At 42.3% G+C, this 21687-nt stretch overlaps 1 protein-coding gene across 1 annotated transcript in view; it reads right to left on the minus strand.

Moving 5' to 3' along the window:
* The window catches only part of LOC116991388 (high affinity cGMP-specific 3',5'-cyclic phosphodiesterase 9A-like), a 48766-nt gene that overhangs the window by 19126 nt on the left and 7953 nt on the right, over positions 1-21687 (minus strand). Inside the window, exons 3-10 of the mRNA XM_033049997.1 lie at positions 20890-20933; positions 19407-19461; positions 18516-18586; positions 13929-14010; positions 12222-12303; positions 7630-7704; positions 5870-5956; positions 2236-2340 (exon numbers count right to left, since the gene is read on the minus strand). Coding sequence (XP_032905888.1) covers positions 2236-2340; positions 5870-5956; positions 7630-7704; positions 12222-12303; positions 13929-14010; positions 18516-18586; positions 19407-19461; positions 20890-20933 — 601 coding nt within the window. The remainder of the gene's footprint in view (positions 1-2235; positions 2341-5869; positions 5957-7629; positions 7705-12221; positions 12304-13928; positions 14011-18515; positions 18587-19406; positions 19462-20889; positions 20934-21687) is intronic.

Raw genomic sequence — 21687 nt, forward strand, 5'->3', positions numbered from 1 at the left:
GGGATGTCAGGACTGTCTTATGAAGAAAGACTGGATAGACTTGGTTTATACTCTCTAGAATTTAGGAGATTGAGAGGGGATCTTATAGAAACTTACAAATTTCTTAAGGGGTTGGACAGGCTAGATGCAGGAAGATTGCTCCCGATGTTGGGGAAGTCCAGGACAAGGGGTCACAGCTTAAGGATAAGGGGGAAATCCTTTAAAACCGAGATGAGAAGAACTTTTTTCACACAGAGAGTGGTGAATCTCTGGAACTCCCTGCCACAGAGGGTAGTCGAGGCCAGTTCATTGGCTATATTTAAGAGGGAGTTAGATGTGGCCCTTGTGGCTAAGGGGATCAGAGGGTATGGAGAGAAGGCAGGTACGGGATACTGAGTTGGATGATCAGCCATGATCATATTGAATGGCGGTGCAGGCTCGAAGGGCCGAATGGCCTACTCCTGCACCTAATTTCTATGTTTCTATGTTTCTATGTAGTTGAAATATTTTTGATGTTTGTGAATAGTATAAAAAAGAATATATGTGCAATTAATAGACAATGATATTTTTATGGAAGGTATTATAATATTGAAGTACTTTTATTCCGCTAATAATGTCAGGGGGGACCACAGAAAAATTAAAAGATCCCAAGGGGGCCATGAGCTAAAAAAGGTTGGGAACCACTGATCTTCTTTGTCTTGAAGAAAAAGAGAAAATAGTGCAAACATTGCAAGTCAGACAGCATTTGTGTAAAGGTGATCTTCCTGAAACATTAACTTTGTTTCTCTTTCCACAGATGCTCACTGACCTACTGAGAGTTTCTGTGATTGTTATTTACAATATTTCAGTTTTACAGCTTCCGCAAGTTTATGTTTTTCAACCTTTTCTAATTTTAGTTTAGTGTTTTAGTTTAGAGGTAGAGTGTGGAAACGGGCCCTTCGGCCCACTGAGTCCACAAAAAAACATCGGTCACCCGTTCACACTAGTTCCATGTTATCCCACTTCCTCATCCACTCCCAGCACAGAGGCAAATTAACCTACCAACCCGCACATCTCCGGGATGTGGAAGGAAACCAGTGCACCCGGAGGAAACCTACGTGGTCACAGTGAGAATGTATAAACTCCACAAAGTCAGAATCGAACCTGGGTCTCGAGTACTATGAGGCAGTCGATCTATCAGTTGTGCCATTGTGTTGACCACATCTAAATATTCTAGAAGTTGCTGCTTTCTAGACATTGTTGAATCAGAACGGCGGGAACAATTTGTTCAATTATTGCATGTGATTTTTATTGTTTGCATGTAGTCAATTTTAATCGTTAAAGGGCCTGTCCCACTTTCATAGAAACATAGAAACATAGAAACATAGACCTAATTCACGATGTTTTTTACTCGTGGACATTTTTCATCAGGCTAGAAAACCCCCCCGACCTGCTTGATGCCATGAGTACCTACGATTAGCATCACGACCTGCTAGGACCTACCTAGGACCTCGTGACGACCTCGTGACGACCCTGCTGCGAGTATGAGTAAACTCGGCAGAAGTCGTGAATTAGGTCGTGAATGTGGGACAGGCCCTTTAGGCATCCTATAAGAGTTTAGTCTTCACACAAACTTTCCACTATTTTGCTGCATCTAACCCCATAAACATATCCTTCCAGACCTTGTGTTCAAAAGGGAACTGCAGATGCTGGAATATCGAAGGTACACACAATTGCTGGGGAAACTCAGCGGGTGCAGCAGCATCTATGGAGCGAAGGAAATAGGCGACGTTTCGGGCCGAAACGTCTGAAGAAGGGTTTCGGCCCGAAACGTCGCCTATTTCCTTCGCTCCATAGATGCTGCTGCACCCGCTGAGTTTCCCCAGCAATTGTGTGTTCCTTCCAGACCTTACTTCTTTTTATGGGGTTTTTCTTCCCCCAAAAAAATCAATTTTCTTCCTTCAACCACTTTTCAACCATTCATTTGGTAAGTAAGTTTGTTATGAATTTCTTATCGTTAATCGGTAACTATAATCTATGTTTGTTTTACTTCACCATGTCCGCTACTCCATTTGAATCTCTTAATGGGAAGTGAGTTAGATGTAAATGTTCCGATTATAATTGTTGGCAGATGCAAAAGGTGATTGTATTCATTGCATCACCAGCACAAGTACATCCAACCAACAGTCTCCTCTTTCCAAACATGTGGCCATAGGGGAGACTGTTGGGTGGATGTACTTGTGCTGGAACGCAGGCTAATTGGCAATCTCCACTCACCTGTAACTCACACAGATGGATCATACCGTACATCATCTGAGTCACACAGAAGCAGTGTCGGAAGTTGTGGAATGGGTTGTTTCTGTAGTTCTCCTGAATGCTGAGCTGGATATACAATATAAAACCGGCCCAATTAATACAGGTGATAAACAAGTCACAACCTTTCAAACGGAATTGGAGCAAATTAGTTGGAGCTGTCATCACAGTCTTAGAATGAGGCTACCAGTTTAAGACTGAAATGAGGAAGAACTTCATGCCTCATAGGGAATTTTTTGCCCCTGTAAGATATGAAGGCTGGGTGCATAAATGTTCGATCAACGTACGACATACGCTTATCCAATTCAAAACATTACATAGACTATATTATTCAAAAACTAAATTAAATAAAATCTTTCCTAATGTTTCACCAATCTGTGATAAATGTCTGTGTCAAGAAGCTACCATAGCGCATTCTTTTGTCTTTTGTACAAAAATCCAAAAATTCTGGTATGGAATATTTGATATTTTTTCAAAATTAATTAAAATTGGTACCAAAACCAGAATGGATAATTTTTGGAATATCGGAAGGTATCCCTGAATTAAACGTGTATCAGAAGAATTTATTCAATTACGGGCTAATAATGGGAAAAAAGCTCATACTTAAATTTTGGAAAAATGCGCCCACACCAACAATAAAAATGTGGACATCAAATATGTTTGAAACATTACATCTGGAAGAGATGAGATTCCTCTTAGCAGGTAAAGCAGACCAATTCCAAAAGACGTGGTCTACGTTTATGGACCTATTACAAGCATGAGGTGCAATAGTAATTTAAAAAATAAATAAATAAATATATGGTATCAGGACCTGGCAATGGGAGGTAAAACAACAAAAACAGACTTGGTTGGTAGTCCCCTTTCTGCGGAGTTTAATGTTATAATAGAGCGATTGTCCCTACTTTCTTTTTCTTTCTTTTCTAGGGTCTACTTTCTTACTTTACTTCCTTCTCTAACTTCTTTTCTAAGGGGCTTTCTTTTCCCAACACTCTCTTGCACTTCACGACTCTTGCGCACTTTCTTTACTTTCCTTACTTCTATCTTTTTCTTAAAGCTCAAAAAAATGAAGCGGTATAAAAAATGTATTAAGATATGTGTTGTGTATTATTGTAATTTACCGTACTTCTAATAAAAAAAAAATAAAAAAATAAAAAAATAATAATAAATAAATAAATAAAGATATGAAGGCTGAACCCTTGAATATATTCAAATCTGTGAGGATTGGATTTTAGTAAGTCAAGAAATCAAAGATTATGAGAAGAGGAAAATTAACCTGAGGAAATTGAGATGAGCTACTATCTTATTGAATGGGGACCTGATGCCTACATCTGTTCCTATCCCTTATAGTTTTATCATTCATTGTGAGGTAGTTGGATTAAATGGACAGTTCTTTCAAAGAACAGGCGGAAGCGCAAAGGCTGAAGAGTTGCAGTTCCAAACAGTGTGATTCTAAAAGTAGTCTTGTTCAAAATGCTATGGCCCAGAAATTCAATGGCACAACTATTCTTTTTAGCATTGTGTGAATGCAAATCAATATTTTTCAGAGTCAAATGCAATAATAGCATCTTCTGGATCATTTCACTTCACTCTAAGAATTTGGCCGGACAGTGTTTCTTAACATTGCATCGAATGACATCACTCATTTAAGTGTTTTCAAGTGAAATTAAGTCCCATTGTTGCAACCAGCATTTGTTGTTGGACACTCAACACAACCCTGCCTGTGAATGTGGTCTGTCGCTTCATTAGTTAAAGGGCCATTCTCGCTATCGGTCTCAGGACCCTTCCTCTGACCAATGTTGGCCCAGGTTATGAGATGATAAAAATAAACAAGGGGCCTCCTTGAACAAACCATATAATTTAAGTAAGTAAGTAAGTTTATTGGCCAAGTATTCACATACAAGGAATTTGCCTTGGTGCTCCGCCCACAAGTAACAACATGACATACAGTGACAGTTACGATGACTCAGAAAACACTAAACATTAATAATAATAAAACATTAATGATAAAACACCATTGATCAAGCATGTGAACCAACAAAATACCAGATCAAAGGGAGGCTACAGATTGTTGGCTGTTGAGTAACAACAGCAATTTATCTACAGCAAGCGGGCAAATCATTCCTGCATAATAATTTTCACCAGTAAATGTAATGCAGAATATTGCAGAACTTCCTGTGTGAGATTCTTACAACAGCTCCAGAATTTTGAACTTCAGGTATGTCTCAATGTTCTGACAAACTGTCTTTGACCAGTGTTATTAATTCTGTTCCTCTCCCGTCAGATGCTGCCTGACCTGCTGAATATTTGCAGCATTTTCGATTTTTATTTACAGAACTTTCAGCACCTGCTCTTGAATCAGTTCCAGATAAATCTCCTTGCACATGCACAGCTAATTTCTATCAGCCCCATTGTGAGGAAGATATCTCTGCTGATGCAGGGTGACAGTTCTTTCATCAAATAGCAATTAGTCTCAGTAAATTGTACACACCAGGGATGAGATTAAGACTGGCTGATTTCATTTCACTCAGTGCCCTTATATCTAACATAATTCTCGATAGCTAAGCATTTGGAATTGAATTTAACCTAACTCATAGAAATGCATAAACAGCTTGTAGCTCAATTTCCAAAGTGTAAAGTTTAATTATTTTCAACTTTCCCATTGGGTCTTCTCAATGCAGTAGAAGCTGTCTGCTATTTGAGACCTATGTATATTGCATGGATCTCCATTATCAATGCCTTCCTGTTCATCCATGTAGACAGTGCAATTTCATGCTCTTTCATCATTCCTTCATCATGGAACAGCAATAAAAACAGGCAGTAATTTTGTGCTATTTTATACATTGGCCATGTATTGGCCATTCGGTCTGCCTTCATGGTAGATAAGGTGGTCAAAAAGGCTCTTGGCACTTTGGCCTTCATCAGTCAGAGTATTGAGTATAGAAGTTGGGAGGTAATGGTGCAGTTGTATAAGACGTTCGCGAGGCCGCATTTAGAATATTGTGTTCAGTTCTGGGCACCATGTTATAGGAAATATATTGTCAAGCTTAAAAGGGTTCAGAAAAGATTTACGAGGATGTTGCCAAGACTAGAGGGTGTGGGCTATAGGGAGAGGTTGAGTAGGCTGAGTCTCTATTCCATGGAGCGCAGGAGGATGGGGGAGATCTTATAGAGATATGTAAAATCATGAGAGGAATAGATCGGGTAGATGCCCAGGGTACGGGAATCGCGGACCAGAGGACATAGGTTCAAGGTGAAGGGGAAATGATTTAATAGGAATCCGAGGGGTAACTTTTTCCACACAAAGGGTGGTGGGTGTATGGAGCAAGCTACCAGAGGAGGTAGTTGAGGCTGGGCCCCATCCCATCATTTAAGAAACAATTAGACAGGTACATGGATAGGACAGATTTGGAGCGATATGGACCAAGCGCAGGCAAGTAGGACTAGTGTAGCTGGGACATTGTTGGCCGGTGTGGGTGAGTTGGGCCGAAGGGCCTGTTTCCACACTGTATCACTCTATGACTATGCCTCATTCTCTGTTCCATCCTGTAATGTAAAATGCCAACAAATACCAAGTTTGCTTCAAAAGCAGCAAACTTACCAGCCAACGTTTCAGTATGATGGGGTTCATGTTAAACTCTTCCACCAGTCCAAGGTCATGGAACATGTACTCAAGGCAACTGAGCATCTGCCAATAATTACAACATATAGTTAGTACACATTTAAACTTGTTTCTCCTACAATATGCTATTACTCAATATTTTACTGGAAACATTCTAAGTGTTAAACTAGCAAAGGTGTGATATGCAAGCATGATCATACACTTCCTCTGACATTGTGACTAGTGGGTCAGTCACACTAGAGAGGGTCTCTACCATTATCAGTTCATTTCTAACTGTGGTGGTGCTACTGAAGGTCAGTGTCCATTACATGATTACTGTGGCATCACTACAAGCCTCCTTGGGTTGCCCGAAGGCATCTCGGACAGTGTTACTGCAGAGGTTGTGGTGGAGGTGGATTACACATCCAGCCCAGTGGCCAACCCTTCAGGTTGCTCTGGCACCTTCAGAAATTAAGGAACAATCTCCACTCAAGGATGGCAACATGGACAATCCAAGATCAATGGAGACAATTACTATAGCTGGAGGCACCCAAAAATAAACACTGCTGAGCTAAACAAACAGATGAGCGAAATTCTCCAGAAAATGATTGTTAGTCAGCTGTTACTCTGTTCCTACATGTCATGGAAGCAGTCAAAGAGTCGCACTGTGTGGAAGCAGGTCCTTCAGTCTAATTTGGCCACTCTGACCAACATGCCCCATCTAGACTAGTCCATCCTGCCTATGTTGGCCTATATCCCTCTAAACCTATCCTTTCAATGTACCTGTCTAAATGTTTCTTAAACTTTGCAATAGGACCTCCCTCATCTACGTTGTCTGGCAACTCGTTCCATACATCCACCACCCTTTGTGTAAAAAACGTTACCCCTCAAGTTCCTATTAAATATTTCCCCCATCACCTGAACCCATGCGCTCTGGTTCTCAATTCCCCTACTCTGGGCAAGGGACTCTGTGTGTTTACTCGATCTATTCCTCTCATGCCTCTCCTTTGTGATTATAGCCGCAGCAACGAAGAATATAGACACAGCACAGGAACAGACCCTTTAGTCCATCTCATTTGTCCTGTTCACAATGTTCATTTAAACCAATCCCATATGCCTGCTCATGGCCTATATCCCTCCATTCCTGCGTGTCATGTGTCTATAGAAATGCATCTTGAACATTGCTATCGTAGCTCCTTCCACCACTATCCCAGGCACCTACCACGCTCTGTGGAGAAAAAAAAACCTGCTTCGCAAGTCTCCTTTAAACTTCCCCCAATCACTTTAAAGCGATACCTTTTGATATTTGACATTTCCAAACTGGAAAAAAGGCCATCTATACATCTCATAATTTGATTAACTTCTATCAGATTTTCCCTCAGCCTCTAATGCTCCAGAGAAAACAATCCACATTTGTTCAACCTCTCCTTGTAGCCGGTACTCTCTAATCCAGGCAACATCCTGGTGAACTGCTTCTGCACCATCTCCAAACCCCCACATCCTTCTTGTCATGCGGTGACCAGAACTACACACAGTAACTCTTCTGTTCTGAAAAAGGGTTCCGACCCGAAACGCAACCTATTCCTTTTCTCCAGAGATGCTGCCTGACCCGCTGAGTTACTCCAGCATTTTTTATCGATCTTTGGTATCAACCAGTATCTGCAGTTCCTTCCTACACAGTACTCCAAACATGACCACCTGTGTTATTTTGACTATTTTCCTAGCAGCTGCAGTGTCCAGGTAAGACAACTTCATGGTACCTCATTGTACTCCCAGTGCCACACATCAAACGTTGGCTTCTTCAGTGCGTCGATGGTCTCCTGGGACAGTGTATACTGGTAAAACAGAAATAAAGCCTCATGATCAGCATTCACTTTCTCTTGCAAGCTCTGATTCACAGCATTGTCTACAGGCCATAGACACATAATGCTGGAGTAACTCAGCGGGTCACGCAAGATCTCTGGAGAAAAAGGATGGGAGACATTTTGGGTCGGGACCTTTCAGTCTGAAGAAGGGTCCCGACCCGAAATGTCACCCATCCTTTTTCTCCAGAGATGCTGCCTGACTTCCTGAGTTACTCCAGCACTTTGGGCCTATCTTCAGTATAAGCCAGCATCTGCAGTTCCTTTCTCCACACATTGCCTACAGGCACTTTATTATAGAGCCACTTCTTAAAGTGAACGGGAACCTACCATTGCAAAACACATTATTTCAACTTGTGACAGGTGCAGTTTAAGACGAATCCCAACTGTATCATGGAGAGCAAAGTATATGCCTCTTATGCATCCTTCAATTTAAAAAGAAAATCGGCAAGCTGGAACCCAAGTTCATGAATCTCTTGACGATATAGAGTGCTCGAGTAGCTCAGCAGATCAGGCAGCATCTCAAAAGAACATGGATGGCTGATGTTCAGGGTCAGGACCCTTCTTCAGACAATCAGCCTGAAGAAGGGTTCCACTGGCCTAAAACGTCACCTATCCATGTCCTCCCGTGATGTTGCCTGACTTGCTGAGCTGTTCCAGCACTCCATGTAAACCAGCATCTGCGGTTCCTTGTTTCTTCATGCATCTCTTGCTTCAATCTCTCCACCTCTATCCCTAAAAATGCATTAATCGCTTCTGAAGCCGTTTGCCAAATGTTTGTGCAGTAAAATATCAAGACATTTTAACAAGTTAAACATATTATAATATGTTTAACATCTGTATTATAATATCACACTCCTTTAGAATCCTAATATTGCTAAGTGAATCAAAAAGAGGAAAATATTTCAAGTCTCAGGGATATTATTTAAAAATAATTAAGTTTAAACTATTTCACCCATTGGGTCAGAAATGGGTGGAATAATTGACTGATACCAACAAGTGGAGAGTAATAGATTCAACAAATATTTTCTTCTGATAAAAGAATAAGTGCGATATGTATTCAGAAGGTGTGATTAGGATGTATATTTGGGGCCCACAAGGCATCATCATGGTGCAGCGGTAGAGTTGCTGCCTTACAGCATCAGAGACCCAGGTTTGATTCTGACTACGGGTGCTGTCTGTACGGAGTTTGTATATTCTTCCTGTGACAGCAATTGTTTCCTCACTTTCCAAAGACGAGCGGGTTTGTAGGTTAATTAGCTTCTTTAAATTGTCCATAATGTGTAGGATAGAACTAGTATACGGGTGATCATTGATAGTCTCTCAGTCAACCGAAGGGCCTGGTTAAATAGAAACATAGAAACTAGGTGCAGGAGGAGGCCATTCGGCCCTTCGAGCCAGCACTGCCATTCATTGTGATCATGGCTGATCGGCCCCTATCAATAACCCGTGCCTGCCTTCTCCCCATATCCCTTGACTCCACTAGCCCCTAGAGCTCTATCTAACTCTCTCTTAAATCCATCCAGTGATTTGGCCTCCACTGCCCTCTGTGGCAGGGAATTCCATAAATTCACAACTCTCTGGATAAAAAAGTTTTTTCTCACCTCAGTCTTAAATGACCTCCCCTTTATTCTAAGACTGTGGCCCCTGGTTCTGGACTCACCCAACATTGGGAACATTTTTCCTGCATCTAGCCTGCCCAGTCCTTTTATCATTTTATATGTTCCACGCTCTAAACACAAGGCTATTTCAATTTATAATCTCTTCGGTTGTGCAGAATATCTAATAGATATTCCTGCAGTCATGACTCTATTGCACAATGTATTCACAAAGATACAGATCTCAATTAAATGCTGCATTAAAATTCACAATGGCACCAGATCTGCATTTGATTTTCAATGTGGTTTTAACATATTAACTATCTCAATAAGAATTCTTCAGATCTATAAATAAATTGATCTAAACCACAGTGTAGCAGTAATGCCACTCATTAATTGAGCTTTGCACGTCAGTGTATGAATCAGATTTATTTGTAATCAATTATACATTTTTAGTAGGCTGTATTTAAAAAATTAAGAAACTTCAGAAGCTTTGTTAAGATGGAGAAACATTGAACTTATGAAGAGAAAGCGAATTGCTTTCATATTTAAGGAGTTCATTTTAAGAAGGGTTCTGACCTGAAATGTTATTTTTCTCTAGAGATGCTGCCTGACCCACTGAGTTGCACCAGTACTTTGTGCCCATCTTCATTTTAGGTGATACAGACTGCAGTATGGACAGTAATCTACCTTGTTATCTTTTCAATGTATCTGGATATTACCTGCTAACTTTAATTTGTAGATATTTGAACATTTGGCTGTATATGAAACATATAATTTTGCAACCAGTTTAATTTAGTTTAGAGATTTCGGCCGACCAGCGATCCCCGCACACTAACACTATCCTGCACAAACTCGGGATAAATTACAATTTTACCAAGCCAATTAGCCTACAAACCTGTACGTCTTTGTAGTGTGAGAGGAAACCAGAGCATGCAGAAAAAAACCCATGCAGGTCATGGGGAGAATGTACAAACTCTGTACAGACAAGCACTCGTATGATGCAACCTTCATGATACAACCTTCACAGACAGTGTAGAGAATTGAAAGTTTCATAACATTTTTGAAAGAAGCCATTTGTCGTCTCGCTCTTAAAAGGGCAACACACTCATCCTGAGATTGCATCCAAGTTTATTTTCCACATTCACACCCTCTAAGGGACCAGTGTTTATCTTACCTACTCTATTGCTTGCTGTACGCTTGCAGGTGCCCCTTCTGATTGTATATTTCTTGCTTTCATAATCTATTTTCTCCCTCTATATTCTCTATCAGCTTTTGTTGGCTTATAAAATGCATGCTATCTAGATAAATCATCCAAACAGTCAAATACACGAGTACAACATCTAGTGCCAAAAGAGAAAGGAAACAGAATGCAGAATATAGAGTTCCAGCTACAAAGAAAGTGCAGATAAAAAAAAGCGCAAGGGCCACAACGAGGTAGATTGCGAGATCAGGAATATATCCTTAGTTTATGTGGGGTCTGTTCCAGAGTTTGCAGGGAAGAAGCTGCTGTTGAATCGTTCAAGCTGTTCAAGGAATAATGTATCATGGATGTTGCCTGGAACCATTGCATTAACCATGAAGAATAACTAGTGATCCAGCATGTGTGAGGAGGAACTGCAGATGCTGGTTTACACCAAAGATACTGCATAGTAACTCAGCGGGTTAGGCAGCATCACTGAAGAAAAGGAATAGATCTTGTTTTGGCTTGAGACCCTTCATCAGACCCTAGTAATCCAGCACGTTGAGTGAATGGGAGAATTCATCATTGATCTTTTAAGGGAACACAAGTATAGTAAATGGCTGCTAGTGTTTATGGGAAGACAGTGTTTTTTTTTGTTGCAAATCCCACAGCTCAAGATATGGTCTTGCCAAAATAAAAATACATAAATACATCCTCTCATGAGTAATCCTCGCGTAACCTCCATGATGCATTACCCTTGTCCATGTGCAGTTTCCACAGTCATTTCAGGAGTCCCTGTAGCACCAAAATGGCTACCATAGCTTCAGCAAATCTAACTCACTGGTGCTTAGAAGGGGAATAGGCCATTTGGCTCATGTGGGTTCTTCCCACATAACTCTGGGTAATCCACGCAGGACAACCCCACAGTGGGTGGCAGCAAATTGCACCTGTAGTTCATAGGGTTTAGGTTAGTTCAGTTCCAGCTACATTGGTAATTCACCTTGCTTCAAATATTGCCAACTTCAGTAAAGGGGCAGAGATGTGGATTCCCCATATTGGGCAGTCTGAGTAATTTGAATATAACATTAGATTTAGTATGTTAGGCAGCAGGATGACAAGATACGCATTAACCACACAGAAAGGGTTTACCTGATTTGTACCCTTTCAATTAACAATTCAAACTGGTCTCTTTTTCCCTGTGAATCCACCCCATTATCTACCCTTTCTTCAACTATATTGGGTCCTTTCTGCCCATCTTCACCCTACTCTCTTACACTTTCTTCACTCAATCAGCCAAGGTTGACGGTGTCGCTTCATTAGACAGTATTCAATATGTAAGCTCTCTCTTATCATATTACACATGCTAAATTGCAATAGATTTATTTTAGAAACAAGGAACTGGAGATGCTTGTTTACCAAGGAAAGTTGCAGAATGCTAGAATAACTCAGCAGGTCAGCCAGCATCCCTGGAGAACATGGATAGGTGATGTTTCTGGTCGGGACCCTTTTTCAGACCGAATCAGGCAGCATCATCCCTGGAGAACATGGATAGGTGACGTTTCGGGACAGAACCCAAACTTAGACCGAGTCTGAAGAAGGGTCCCGACCTGAAACATCATCTATCCATGTTCTCCAGGGTTCCCGCCTGACCTCCCGAGTTCTCTAGCATTTTGTATCTCTCCACGGATTTACATTATTTGAAAAAGTACCTTAGGATACTTGGGTAAATCACGTTGTGGGGTCAGCTTCCTTGGGTCTTCCATGATGGTGTGTTTGCTAGGTGTGTTTGACCTGGCAACAATAAGAATGATTCGAATTAGAAACGCTCAGCTGTTTTCCAGCATGATGCCAATGATGGCCAAGTGCAAGTTCTCTTTTCTCCAAGTTACAAGGTTATAGATTCAAAGCCCATTCCATAAACACATCATCCAACTAATACATAGTGGTGAAGGACATCCTTGTGATTGAGGCAGTGCAGCGTGGGTTCACGAGATTGATCCCTGGGATGGCGGGACTGTCATAGGAGGAAAGATTGAAAAGACTAGGCTTGTATTCACTGGAGTTTAGAAGGATGAGGGCAGATCTTATAGAAACATATAAAATTATAAAAGGACTGGACAAGCTAGATGCAGTAAAAATGTTCCCAATGTTGGGCGAGTCCAGAACCAGGTGCCACAGTCTTAAAATAAAGGGGAGGCCATTTAAGACTGAGGTGAGAAAAAACTTTTTCACCCAAAGAGTTGTGAATTTGTGGAATTCCCTGCCACAGAGGGCAGTGGAGGCCAAATCACTGGATGGATTTAAGAGAGAGTTAGATAGAGCTCTAGGGGCTAGTGGAATCATGGGATATGGGGAGAAGGCAGGCATGGGTTATTGATTGGGGACGATCAGCCATGATCACAATGAATGGCGGTGCTGGCTCGAAGGGCCGAATGGCCTCCTCCTGCACCTATTTTCTGTGTTTCTATCATGTGGACCTGTCAAAAATAAATTATAAAGCTTCAAGAAGACAGCAAAGGATAGGGATAGGTGGAGCGCTTAAAAATATTTCAATTCGGCTTCAAATGTTATAATAATTCTGTGCCTTAACGAAGGTTGAAACTGAGCATGTGTAACTGACACTTACTGCAGTCTACTTTAGTCAGATTCTGTTCTCTGTTGTCAAAGGACAAATGTCAATCATAAACCATTAAAACAAGGTTGAAAGGGTAATGCCCCTGTCCCACTTAGGAAACCTGAACAGAAACCTCTGGAGACTTTGCGCCCCACCCAAGGTTTCCGTGCCGTTCCCAGAGGTGTTTGTCAGTCTCCCTACCTACTTCCACTACCTGCAACCTCTGGCAACCACCTGCAACCTCCGGGATCCGCACGGAAACCTTGGGTGGGGCGCAAAGTCTTCAGAGGTTTCCGTTCAGGTTTCCTAAGTGGGACAGGGGCATAACAGGACATTCGCTTATCTGTATTGGGGTGGAATTGGGCTGTTTACTCCGCTGTGTCTTTCGGAGGTGCTTGATGTATATTTGTTATAAGACCATTTGGACAGAGGAAAATTCTAAAATGCATTCCACAATAAACAACACACCCAAAGGAAAATTCTATATAATTAGATGAATCTTTGTTCAGAGAGCAATCTCTTAGATTGTTCCCAGTGATCTCTGTATTTGGCGCTCTTAAATAAAGTCTTGATTGTCTTACCCGATCTTTGTGTTGTGTTTTAAAGTTTTCTTTAACAGACCTCACTGATGGATATTCAAGTTCCCACAGCATTACCTGAAGATGATTTGTGGAGTTCTCCAGAAAAGGTTTAATATTGCAGCCTATTGCCACATGTTGTACTGTTGCCGGAATTAGCTTTCCCCTCCAATAAACATTCATCTTCTTGGATGAACTGCTATTCAATTATTGAAGACTCTCACCTGTTTCCCAAGGACAGTTCATCTTTAAGTATCTTCAAATCATTCTTACATTTCTCTATCTCCACCACCTTTAATCCTTCCACTGAAAACAAAACGAAAAAAGAAAGAAAATCAATGTATTAAAAGATGCAACCAGAAGATTTGAAGTTCACCTTTTGTCTAAGATAATATGAATTGAGTTTTGTGATGACTTGCTGATGGAAGCCAGGGCGATATCTCCACCTGGCAGTGCTCCACAACTCATGAGAGGAAGGCCACTATCGCCCTCATCTACTGGGTTAAAGAAGAGGAAGAGAGAAGAAATTGGTGATGCATTTCACTACTTCATGTAGATTATTGCCAAGGTCATTACTGGTTGAAAAAGTCTGAAAACGGTAATGTCCAGGTTCAGAATATAAACACAAAAAGTTGGAGTAACTCAGCAGGACAGGCAGCATCTCTGGAGAGAAGGAGTGGGTGACGTTTCGGGTCGAGACCCTTATTAACGTCATCCATTCCTTCTCTCCTGAGATGCTACCGGTCCATTCCAGCTTTATGTGTCTTCACTTTGTTGCATGTTACTACTGTACCATGCAAATGCAAATAGAACAGTAACGTACGGTACAGTAACAGTCCCGAACATCTGCAAACCTGGCACCGCTAATGTCCCAGATTATCAGAATGTTACTGTAGGAAGATGTCTCATTGTTTTGCAATAGCCTCAAATGAGAAACAATATACAAACCAATGGCCCATCATCATAGACAGACACAAAATGCTGGAGTAACTCAGTGGGACAGGCAGCATCCCTGGAGAAAAGGAGTGGGTGACGTTTTGGGTCGAGACCCTTCTTCACCCGAAACGTCAACCATTTCTTCTCTCCAGATATGCTGCCTGTCCCATTGAGTTACTCCAGCATTTTGTGTCTATCGTCAGTTTAAACCAGCATCTGCAGTTCAGTCAGCAGGTCAGGCAGTATCTGTGGAGGAATGTGGCGAGGGCATTTTCAGTAGTAGGAGAGTCTAGGACCAGAAGGCACAGTTTCAGAATAAAAGGATAGGAGATGAGGAAGGATTTCTTTGTCCAGAGGGTGGTGAATCTGTGGAATTTATTGCTATCGACAGCTGTGGAGGGTATTTTTTGTTTTTTATTTTGTATTTTTAAAATGGAGATTGATAGGTTCTTGCTTAGTAAGGGTGTCAAAGGTTACGGGGACAGGACAGGAGAATGGGGATGAGCGGGAAAAATGACGATTGTATTTATGTATAGTATTATCTAATCTGAATATAGACATAAAAAGCTGGAGTAACTCAACGGGCCAGGCAGCATCTCTGGAGAGAACGAATGGGTGACGTTTGAGACCCTTCTTCAGAGTTGTTTTGTTTCTTCAAAACAATGAATAAGGTCTATAGAAGGTTCAAAAGCCAACATGGAGGCAGTTTGTTCATAACGACTGTGATTGACAAGGTACACTGCAGTGAAATCAAATCTGGTCCTTCAATTTGAATCTAACAGCTGTATTTGATTTGCCTTATACTTAACCTGATTTCTAAATGCTTTTGATTGAGGTTGTTGCGTTCCTGTGAGATGGTGCCCTTGTGACTCATCCATCTGTTGTATTATGTAAACAGGAGTTTTATGCAATAGCTGTGTCATAGTCATAGAGTGATACAGCATGGACACAGGCCCTTCGGCCCAACTTGCCCATACTGGCCAACATGGCCCAGCTACACTAGTCCCACCTGCCAGCATTTGGTCCATATCCATCCAAACCTGACTTATCCATGTATTTGTCTAACTGTTTCTTAAACGTTGGGATAGTCCCTGCTTCAACTATCTCCTCTGGCAGCTCATTCCATACACCCACCACCCTTGTGTGAAAAAGCCACCCCTCAGATTCCTATTGAATCTTTTCCCCTTCACTTCAAACCTATGTCCTCTGGACCTTGATTCACCTACTCTGGGACTCAAGAGACTGTGCATCTACCCGATCTATTCCTCTCATGATTTTAAACATCTCAATAAGATCAGTGGTTGTGGCTGTGGTTGCAGTTGTTGGTATAATTAGGTTTCACTCTGAGGCCAGTGGGTTTTGATGCTAATTATAGTCTGGCCAACAGGTATGAAAATCACAGTAACAAAGCAATGAGAAGTAGACCCTTCAATTCAGTCAACACAGATCGCCATCAGTTTCACAGCTCATCTTCGTTCTATACCCATATAACCGTCCTATAATAAGCTTATGTCTGAAAATACTGGAGTCTCAACACCTCTTATTACACTTGGGTAGCTCGCAACCTAATGGTATGAACATTGATTTCTCAAATTTTAGGTAACTAAAGGGCCTGTCCCACTTGGCCGTCATTTGCGCCTCATTTACGCGTCATATGTAAAATAGGTCAACGCATCGTGATGCGCGATGATATGCGCGCCTCCGCATACGATTCCACGCCTCACCATACGTAATGCATGCGTACCCCACGCATCACGACGTGTCGACCTAATTTACATATAACGCGTTAATGATGCACAAATGACGGCCAAGTGGGACAGGCCCTTAATTTACCCCACCCCCACCCCTTCCCTTTACCCCACCTGGCCTTGCACCCATTACTCCCCTCCCCTCCCACCAATATTTCTTCCACCGGCTTCATAATTTGCACTTATATCACCTCACTGCTTTTATCTTTTCATCTCTGGCCTTTGTCCAACCATCTGCCTATTAATTTCTCCTCTCCCCCACCCCCATCTATATCTGAAGAAACGTCACCCATTCCTTCTCTCCAGTGGTGCTGCCTGTCCCACTGAGTTACCCCAGCATTTTGTGATATCTATGTAACATTCACCAGGCTTTGTCCTCCCCCTCCTCTCTACCAGCTCTCTCACCACAACCCCCTACTATCAGCCTGTAGCAGGGTCCCAAAACCACAAAAAATCACCTATCCAGGTTCTCCAGAGATACTGTGTTTAAGAAGGAACTGCAGAAGCTGGAAAATCGAAGGTACACAAAAATGCTGGAGAAACTCAGCGGGTGCAGCAGCATCTATGGAGCGAAGGAAATAGGCAACGTTTCGGGACGAAACGTTGCCTATTTCCTTCGTTCCATAGATGCTGCTGCACCCGCTGAGTTTCTCCAGCATTTTTGTGTACCTTCTCCAGAGATACTGCCTGACCCACCGAGTTACTCCAGCACTTTGTGCAGTTCCTTGTTTCTCTAAAAATTGGTTGCATTTGCACCTGTTTATGTCAATGATAGGTGAAATAGCTTTTCCCAAATCACCTTGGAGAACGTTTCATAGAATGGTTACAGTACAAGAGGCCAATTGACCCATCACATCTGTGGCAGCCATATGCAAACAGAGCTTATGAAAATTCCTTCTTCAGATAACAGCTACCTTTTCGAATCTTACCACAAAATCCGACACCACCGACAATAAATTCCATATTCTAACTACAATCTTCTATATTCTAACTATTTATACCAATAGACTTTCCTTGTTACTTTTGATACTTTTGCCAATCACCTTCATTCAATGTGCCTTCTCCACTGATCGGAGCTGTTCCTCTATCCACACTTCATGTCTTTAACTATCTCTCGGCTTTACTTGTATCCTTCTTGAGTCTCAGGAGAGCAACCTCCACTTCCACTCTATCCGTGCCACAAAAGCCCGTCATCTCCAGAATATATATTTTCTCATGCTCTCCAAACCCTTCACATATTTCCTAAAGTGTGATGCCAAGATACATTCTTCCAATTGTAGCTAATTCAGTGGTTCACCATTCCTTCCTTGCTCTTGTACTTACCTATGCCTCTACCTAGAAAGCTCAGGATCCTAAAGCTTCTTTAACCACTTTTTCCAAGTGAAATATCACCTATTCTGTGAACCATATACATAAGTGCGTCAGGTATGCATCTAATCACATCCTTAATACTCTTTTCTGCCCTTGTACATGCAAATTGGATCTTTTGGTTGCAACCTACAACCTTTGTTAAACATTGTGGTACACCTACTAACACTAGACATCGTGATAAACTTACCAACATTGAGCATAGTGGTACAGCTACCAACACTCAACACTGTGATACTGCTAACAAAATTAAACATTGTGGTACACCTACTGACACTAAACATTGTGGTACATCTATTAACACACCAAATTACTTTGTTCCATTCTCTGTTAAGTTGAGGGAACACCGCTACATAAGGAGACCTGAACTGAGATCTTCATAACTCGCTGCAGGTTGCTCAATTGTCTTCCAAAGTCTACTCTACCGACTGAGTTACTCATTCAATGGGAACTGCAGTGGTCAGCCGAGGAGGCATAAACATGCCAACAAGATGCTCTCAAAAACCAAAGACTTTACATTCTACTGGACCTTCTCGAAAAACAATGCATATGCAAGCTTAGGTTTTCCAAGGATGTCATCATCGAGTTGCTACGAGAGGTTCCTCAACACCATAGCTGGACTAGAATCAACAATTTGAGTATCATTAATCTACCTGCTGTAAGCATGTGCAAACCTTAGCAACAAATAGTCATCCTGTTCCATAATATTCATCATTAGCACTAAAATTGGATCTTATATTTAATAACGTGAAAGCTTACGTTCAACTCTCTTCTCCAAAGCCGCCAACCTGCTTGAGATCTCAGTTTTCAGGTCATTGACTTTAAAAATTCTGTAAGAGAGGAAAGCCATCACCAGCATTGCAAACTCTGTGCATTCAAATCATGTATTTATGAGCCTTCTGGACAAAGATCACTGGTGCTCCAGAAGATCATGCGAACTTCCTTTGCTAATTGGGATTTGCAATAGGGAAGAGGTTGTGTTCTCTAACATAGAGGGAGGGAAGAAGTGTTGTGGATCTCCTTACCGGATTGCAGATTCGGTTCAGAGATAGATAAGAGATTTGCAATAAAAATATTCTACTTAACTTAAGGGCGGCACGGTGGTGCAGTGGTAGAGTTGCTGCCTTACAGTGCTTGCAGCGGGTGCGATCCAGACTACGGGTGCTGTCTGTACGGAGTTTGTACGTTCCCCCCCGTAACCACATGGGTTTTCGCTGAGATCTTTGGTTTCCTCCCACAATCCAAAGACATTCAGGTTTGTAGGTTAATTGGCTTGGTATACATGCAGATTGTCCCTAGTGCGTGTGTAGGGTAATGTTAATGTGCAGGGATCACTGGTCGGTGTGGACTCGGTGAGCCGAAGGGCCCACTTCCGCACTGATTCTCAGAACTAAACTGCAGTGTCCCTTGAACTAGGAGTGGAAAGACAAATTATGCATCCATTCCCATTATTGACCCAGGCTGATTATGGACTTGGACAACATTCAAAGACAGGAACAGGTTTAATTGTAGTTTGATTGGTTTCTGGCATTCGCTCTTCCAATTTATGGATGAAAGCTCTTGGGCCACTGGTGCCAATGGATCCACTCTGCAAAATAAGTATTCTTGGCATGAGAAAATGCTCTAATTAAAGCACTAATTACAGATTACCTTGAAAACTGGTCAGCCACTTGGGTCAGAACATTCTGCAGTAAGTCTTCTTCTTCTGGGAATGGAAAGAAACTGGACGTTAGCAACTATGAGTCTCCTTCAACATATTAACTACACCCACCTTCTAAGGATGCCCCTGTTTGCTTCACAAAGCTAGTGGATTATACGTAATTGATTTGGCATCAGGTTTTTGTTAGCAGGGATCTTGTTCAGATCAGTCTGAAGAAGGGTTTTTGCCCGAATCGTTGCCTATTTCCTTCTCCATAGATGCTGCCGCACCCGCTGAGTTTCTCCAGCAATTTTGCCTACCTTCGATTCTCCGGCATATGCAGCTCCTTCTTGAACAACTCAGTAACAATACGACCTGGAGTTTCCTCGTCCTAAAGCTACACTTCACCAGGCCAATATCAAGTAATGTTCAATTATCTACCAAATCGGGATAAACAATCTGGCCCCCTGAAACAACCCCCGACTTATGTTAAGGGGTAAGTCCCACAGACCCTTGAGTATGTCGGATGTTGCATAATTGGGAACTGAAGTGCTACAGCACATGCATAAATTCACTATTTGATGTGGAGACCAGGGGGGGTGGGGGTGGGGGGGGGGCGCTCCAATATGGGGCAACGTGGGTGTCAGTGGACATAAAGATTGCTTACATAAGAGGTTTATGTTACACAATTTTATCATAGCTTGTACGCAAGCCTACAACTGAGAATATTTTCCCGTTTTTAATTTCATCGATGCCACAGAAAACCAAAATAAATAGATCTTAGAATGTAGATCAGGTAAAAAAATCTCAGCTAGATAAAGTTCCAAGTAGGCCTGAAATTCTGTTATAAGAATAAAAGACCCTGCATTCTCCTGACACCTCACATGTCTGTGTACATACAATTAGAATATATTTCTGATGCAAGGCACGCCTACTTATGGGGATCCTCTGTAAAACCTTCTAAGAAATGATTACAATTTAATGCGACACTTCTACACCAGAGAATATTGACTCTCTCTCTTTAATCTCCCCGCACTGAACATTAAGCTCATCCAGAAATCAATCTAGTGAAACCACATAAATCTTTTTGTACTTTATCATCAGTTGCTCCATTATTTAATAGATGTGTCAATTGATGTGGCTATCAGTACGTGAAGAATTAGTAGGAAAAAAGACGAGCTGTTGGAGGAACTCAATGGATCAGGCAGCAACTATGGAGAGAAATGAATAGTAAATGTTTTGGTTTGGGACCCTTCATCTAAACTGAGACCAGAGGGGAAATAGCCGGTATATAGAGCGCTCTCCTCTCCCCACCTCTTTACACTGGCTATTTCCCCTTTGCTTTTTCAGTCCAGATAACGAGTCCCAACCACGACCATCCATTTCCCTCGATGGCTGCTGCTTGGCGCGCTGAGTTTCTCCAGCAGCTCTCCTATTTTTGCTCCAGATTACGGCATCTGCAGTTTCTTGCTTCTCTGAGCGAGGAGTCAATACCTGTAAGCTGTCCAGCGCTGAGAGGAACCACTTTGTAAGGTGAGCTAGAAGGAAATAGAGAAAAAGTTTCAATTGATGTGGTTATACCCCGCAACACTGCTCTCTCTCCCCCATCCCCGCACTCACAACAAGGGCAGAGTCCCCCTAGTCCTCACCTTTCACCCCAGCAGCCGGCAAATACAACAAATAATCCTCCGCCATTTCCGCCACCTCCAACGTGACCCCACCACTCGCCACATCTTCCCATCTCCCCCCATGTCTGCCTTCCGCAAAGACCGCTCCCTCCGCAACTCCCTTGTCAATTCTTCCCTTCCCTCCCGTACCACCCCCTCCCCGAGCACTTTCCGTTGCAACCGCAAAAAATGCAACACCTGTCCCTTCACCTCCCCCCTCGACTCCATTCAAGGACCCAAGCAGTCGTTCCAGGTGCGACAAAGGTTCACCTGTATCTCCTCCAACCTCATCTACTGCATCCGCTGCTCTAGATGTCAGCTGATTTACATCGGGGAGACTAAGCGGAGGTTGGGCGATCGTTTCGCCGAACACCTCCGCTCAGTCCGCAATAACCTACCTGAACTCCCGGTGGCTCAGCACTTCAACTCCCCCTCCCATTCCCAATCCGACCTCTCTGTCCTGGGTCTCCTCCATTGCCAGAGTGAGCAACACCGGAAATTGGAGGAACAGCAACTCATATTCCGCCTGGGTTGCTTGCGTCCGGATGGCATGAACGTTGAATTCTCCCAGTTTTGCTAGCCCTTGCTGTCTCCTCCCCTTACTTAACCCTCGAGCTGTCTCCTC

Source organism: Amblyraja radiata, chromosome 33 (assembly GCF_010909765.2).
Source record: "Amblyraja radiata isolate CabotCenter1 chromosome 33, sAmbRad1.1.pri, whole genome shotgun sequence".
Taxonomy (NCBI): domain Eukaryota; kingdom Metazoa; phylum Chordata; class Chondrichthyes; order Rajiformes; family Rajidae; genus Amblyraja; species Amblyraja radiata.